General features: G+C 45.8%; 1 protein-coding gene across 1 annotated transcript in view; it reads right to left on the reverse strand.

Annotated features, from left to right (window-relative positions):
* The window catches only part of GALNT2 (polypeptide N-acetylgalactosaminyltransferase 2), a 1,163,038-nt gene extending 1,158,894 nt beyond the window's left edge, over window positions 1-4,144 (reverse strand). Inside the window, exon 1 of the mRNA XM_068231909.1 lies at window positions 3,729-4,144. Within this exon, the coding sequence (XP_068088010.1) occupies window positions 3,729-3,827 (99 nt within the window). The 5' untranslated portion in view covers window positions 3,828-4,144. The remainder of the gene's footprint in view (window positions 1-3,728) is intronic.
* Between the last annotated feature and the right edge of the window lie 1,856 nt (window positions 4,145-6,000).

The raw sequence follows: 6,000 nt of genomic DNA on the forward strand, positions 1-6,000 counted from the left end.
AGAAAGAGTGCTCCCTTCCCCTCACAACTCCAGCCAGTAGTAGCAGCCGCCATCATCACACCAGGGAGGAGAGATCCTCCATGCTCTTCATGCAGAAGCAGTACGGACGGGCAGAGTGCACGGCAGCGTGACGTTACACAGTGAAAGCTCAGTCAAGTCACTCCAGCACGCCCAGAGGTCCTCTAATTCAGTGTTCCCCAACCCTGTCCTCCAGGCCCACCAACAGTGCATGTTTTGTGGAAATCCACAGAGGGAGTTAATCAGCTCTGCTGAGACACTAATTACCTCACCTGTGAATGTTTATTTTTTTTCTGCAAAACATGGACTCTGCTCTAATTAACTCTTTCAACTTTACCAGGCACCCAGGTAAATTAACTTCCAGCAACCAAGTAGCACACGGAGCACAGTATTAATCACTTCTTAGTAATTAAAGGAGAAGTCACTAATGGAATGTAGTACCTTAATAGGGAGCAGTGTGTATCAATGCAAAGATAAAAAGTCAAGATAAAAAAGTGTGCCACCCTAAAACTCATAATACCTTAAAAGGACATTTGAGCTGGGTGGGGGGGGGGGGGGGGTGAAGAGATTAGATTTACTTAGCTGGGGCTTCTTCAAACCCCTAGCAGACTTATCTGGTCCCTTTCTGTGATTTCGCTGCCCTCCAGGCTGCTGCTGTCCCCTCCAAAACATCCCAACCACAGCTGGTCACAGACTACTGTGCATGCAAAGTCTCATCTGTGCACCTCTCTCTCATGCTCCTGTAGTCCGGAGCACTCATCAATTGCGTAGTTTAATCATTTGGAAGATTAAACTACAGCAAGGGACCTGATTGGAACTACAGCAATGGACCTGATAGACTGCTGGAAGAAGCCCCAGCTAAGTCTATCCCCCCCATGAGAGAGTAACCAAGCAGCTCAGGGTGACCCAAACCACTAGGAATGTATAGAGGGATAAAAGGAACCAAAAAGCCCTCCTACTAAAAAAAGCAAAGCTTGGTGTAATTTGCCTTCATAAAACAGAAGGAAATTTGCAATAATTCAGTTATAAGTGAACATTTGTGGTTACCCACAATGCTCTACTGAATATGCAAATTATCCCTTTTCGCCCTTGTTAAGCCAAGCAAGCATCCAGAACCACTGGTGTATAGCAAGCTTATAGCTTTAAGTTTTACACAGCCTTATCAAACCCATGAGCACAGCGATAACATGTAAATCGCAGTGCTCATTTCCCACTAGCATACATTATTTTTTTACGAATCGCAATAGTCAGGCGATCGTGCTCTGTTCCCGGCAGCTATACGGCACAATCACGGGTAGTGGAAATTGTAGGTTGCGTGAACACAGCGCGATTGCAATCAAGCTTCCAAGTAGAAAAGGGTGCTTCACCCACCCAGCTACTTTTTCATGCCACCTGGCTGAAAACAAATTCTGGGGAGAACACTGAACATGTATTTGAAATGCAATAATTATGAGCACGCATTTCACACCACCAATGCATGCATAATTTACCCATTAACATTTACAGGAACAGTATTCAAATCTGGAAGCCATCCTGTTAACCCTGCTTTACAAGAATGCAGAAGCTGTAAGGTTTTATGTGTGAGAGAAAGGTAAGCTGACCACCTGACTATGCTGATGGCTCAGTCTGTCTATCCCAGCAATCAAACCGCAGCTTGTCAGCCTGGCTCTTCTAAGCTAACTTTATTGCACAGAAAAGGTGACTTTTGTCAGGTCCCCTGTCCAGCCAATGTGACACACAAGACAGGAGACTGCAACTTCAGGGAAGGCTGCGGCTGGCTGGTCATAAATCACCAGGAAGCGCACAAGTCATTTAGAGAGAGGACTCACCGAGTCACTCTTGTGCCATCCTGATGGCTTCTTCTCCAGTCCCCTGCTCCATTGACTCTGTCTGGCTGTGTCCTAGCCTGCATATCTGCAGGGGAAGAATCACCTTTGGCAGCAGCTGATGATCGGTCGCTAAGGTCTTCAGGCACATCAGATTTAGTCCCACTGGGGTGGGACTAAAACGAGCAGTCACACTAATGCAGAAACACATTTAAATTTGGCTCCAGCCTGGTCGGCCTTAATTGTTTTAGGGGGATGCGTTGGGTGGGGGGGGGGGGGGGGGTGAGAGATCTCTCTTTTCCCCCTTGCCAGTCCACGCCTGGCTGTACAGGCTCTATGTCCCTGCTTTGAGTTTGGGCAGGCACACTGCACGCACCTCGTTTCTGGAGGAGAGCTCTGCAGTCTGCAGTAATGGCCCCGCCTATTACCATGCAAGCCAATAACTATACAAGCCCACCGGGAAAAGCAAGAACTCCTACACAGAGGAGCATAGAACAGCGCTGGCTTCTATCATTTGCAAGAGATCTCGGCATGTGGTGGCAGCCGGGCGGTGGTTTATTTTAGGTGGGTGGGCCGCCCAGCTGTTTGATTCTAGGGAGAACACTGAGCTAAGCTGCCAGATGCATTTATTTGCCAGCTAATGTATATCTTTGTGTATAGTTATTAATTAATGATGGAATCATTCCAGTTTTGCACTTGCAGTCTGGCTACGTATAATGTGTACCTAGGACAATGTTGCAGGAGGCGAGAGCACAACCTCTGCTGTGCTATGCTCTGTATTTACACACTGGGCTGGGAGATCGCAGGAGGGGACGGGTAAAGATAGTGGCGCAAGGGGAACGAAGGAGGCACAGGGGGATAGAAGATCAAAGGGGACAGAATGACCCACGTTGGGGGGGTTAGCAGGGTCAGAGGTGGCGCAGGGAGACAGAGGGATGCATGTGAGAGGGAGAGAGGTAGCACAGAGTGACACAATGGAGACTGCCCGCAACATACACAACCCAGACCATGTGGTGTCCGCTCCTCTGGGACCAGCGATGCACAGCAGAAGCAGTTGATGGAACACCCACAGTAGGTGTAGCTTTGTTTGGGGACAGGGCTTAAACCAGGGGCATGGCACCTACCAGGACCAATGGCACTCCAGGCAATGGCCTGGAATGCTTTTGGTTAAACAACCTTGGGTGCCCCAGCTGGAACCTCATGGGGACATTTTGCAAACATGATTGGTTGCTGTTTGAACTGTTCTCGATAACAGCACCCTTTACAACTTGAAGTGTTGTAACTGCACAAATTGCAGTGGTGTAGTTATTACTACTTACTGCAACCCAAAAAGTTGTACAGAGCATTGCCATTGGAGAACAGCTAAAACAGCAACCAATCACATTTGCGAAATTTCCCTATTAAAGATTTCCAGCTAGGTCACCTAAACCATACTAACACTTCTGTAATGAACATCCCCCATTGTACAGTGCTGCATAAATACGTTAGCAGTTTACAAATAATAATTGGCCAGTCATACGATTTATGTATGGTGAAGCAAAAAGTGGCAATACTACAAATGACTCCTGGGACTATCTAGGCCGGGCCTGATGCATTAAAATGAGCTCTACAGACAGGTAAATAAGGTTGCACAACGTTAGTTAGCATTTTCCCTAATACTGTATTAAACTCCAATGTACTATTAATTTAACCAAATAACTCAAGACAGGAAGTGAAAAAAAAATATACAATTAAATGCTTCTGATTACAAGAGTTATTCCTTCCTAACGGTGCTGCGGTTCAGAAAACGAGCTGACGCTGGCCAAAGAGACAGAATAAAGTACAAACTCGGTAACGGTTGTAGTTTTTGTATCAATCGCCATCAAATACACTGCAGTTCATTACCTTTCGGTTGCTGACGGAGCTGCCAGAATACATATAATAGGCGATTCCAAGCACCCACAAAAAGGCGAAACACAACAAAATACGAGATTTTCTCCTCATTTCTGTCAGACCAAGTAAAGACGGTTGTGGATAGTCCTTCTTATAGCAAATAATCCTTCTACTACCGTTCACTTTCTCTCCTTCCTTCCTTTTTCTTTCTCTTCTTCCTTCCTTTTTCTTTCTCTCCTTCCTTCCTGCCTTTTTCTTTTTTCTGCTCCTCCTCCCACGCTGTCGCCTTCGTGCAGTCTTCTGTCAGCTTGCCTGCAGCGTTAATGTGTCCCTCCCTATATCTCTACTCTCCTTTTGGCTAGGCATTCTTCTACAAAGCCAACAAGCAGGAAACGAGGAGTTTCATCGGGTCATGGGGTAAAGGTTAAACTCTGACTGGTCAGCCAATCAGAAAAACACAGAGAGTGTTGCCGGTTAAGATGGGTGTGTTCAGCGCCATTACTATGGTTACTGAACGGCGTTACTTGGATGGTGCAGCAGGTTATTTCGTTCGTTTACGCAGCGCTATAAACAATACGAAAAAAGAAAAGAAAGCAATGATTAAAGGATAGTCTGGATTTGATTTGGTTTTAATAAAGGAAGCTTTTGTCAGAAATTGCCTGTACAAACGTTGAATGCATAAACAGATGTAATAAGCACTTGCAGATTATGGGCCCACTGAAGTTGCAGCCCCTAGAGACATCCGCATTCCTTTTCAAAAGCTGAATGCGTGTACACCTGTACATTCCACCGTTCCAGTGTCAATTTCATAGTAGGTCCCAGCATTCCAGTGTCCTCTCTAAGTGGGCATCCTTGAGAATGTGTCCAAGGTTCACAAGTAGTCAGTCTATTATGTCTCGGAAATGTGGAAGACCTATAACACTAAGCAGTGGTGTAGCTAAGGAGCTGTGGGCCCTGCCCCTGATGCAAGTTTTACAATGGGGCCCCCCAAGCACTCTATAGATAACAACTGATACGATGCACCAAAACTTACCAATGGCAACTACAGTGTCAGAGGTACTAGAAGGGGATGGGGAACAGTTTGTTAACGATTACCACTATTCAAAGCATCTATAGAAGTGATTATTATAAGCATAGGATCAATAGAGAGCTAATACTGTAGTTTAGGAAGGGCCCCTCTGGCCCAAGGGCCCTGATGCGGTAACAACCTCTGCAACCCCTATTGCTACTCCCCTGACACTGAGGAAGACCTTCTGTTGGACACGAACATTACAATTTAATTTTTTTTTTCAATTCTAAAATTTTGATTTTTTTTTAACCAAATGAAAAATTAGACTCTTGTAACCAATTTGCCACATATGTATGTTCAATTTTGACACACTCACAACAAAAACGATTGAATAAAATATATGAATTACAGTGTTCTCCCCAGAAATTATTTCCAGCCGGGTGGCATGAAAAAGTAGCCGGGTGGCATGAAAAAGTAGCCAGGTGGGGCGTGATAACAGAATGCTAGGTCGGCGCTTCTCTGCTTACAGCAGAGGAGAACGTGAGCCGATGACAGCTGGGTGGTCACCAAAACTAGCCAGGTGGAGCACCCGGCTAAAAGGGCCTGGGGAGAACACTGAATTATATGTAATGAGATATCAATTTTTATTTATAAAAGTGTATAGCACAACACGAACAACCTTAAAGACAACCCGAAGTGGGTTTGAAGAATATCTGCATACAGAGGCTGGATCTGCCTATACAGCCCAGCCTCTGTTGCTATCCCAAACCCCCCTAAGCTCCCCTGCACTCTGCAATCCCTCATAAATCACAGCCACACTGCTGACAAACAGCTTGTCAGAGCTGGCTGTGTTTATCTCTATAGTGTCAGTCTGCTGCTCTCCCCGCCTCCTGCAGAACTCCAGTCCCCGCCTGCATCCCTTCCCTCCCTGCTGATTGGAGGGAAGGGACGGGGGCAGGGACTGGAGCTATGCAGGAGGCGGGGGAGCAGCGGAGACTGACACTACAGATGTAAACACAGCCTCACAGCACGGCTGTGATTTATGAGGGATTGCAGAGTGCAGGGGGACCTTAGTGGGGTTTGGTATAGCAACAGAGGCTGGGCTGTATAGGCAGATCCAGCCTCTGTATGCAGATAACATTCTTTAAACACACCTCCGGTTCTCTTTAATATATCTTATATTAACAAATCTGTTCCTCATTTATTTTAATCAACAACACTACATTTATTACACTGACTAAACAAATATATTTAATCTAATGTGTCAGTTTGACA

Source organism: Hyperolius riggenbachi, chromosome 4, assembly GCF_040937935.1.
Source record: "Hyperolius riggenbachi isolate aHypRig1 chromosome 4, aHypRig1.pri, whole genome shotgun sequence".
NCBI classification, from domain to species: Eukaryota; Metazoa; Chordata; class Amphibia; order Anura; family Hyperoliidae; genus Hyperolius; species Hyperolius riggenbachi.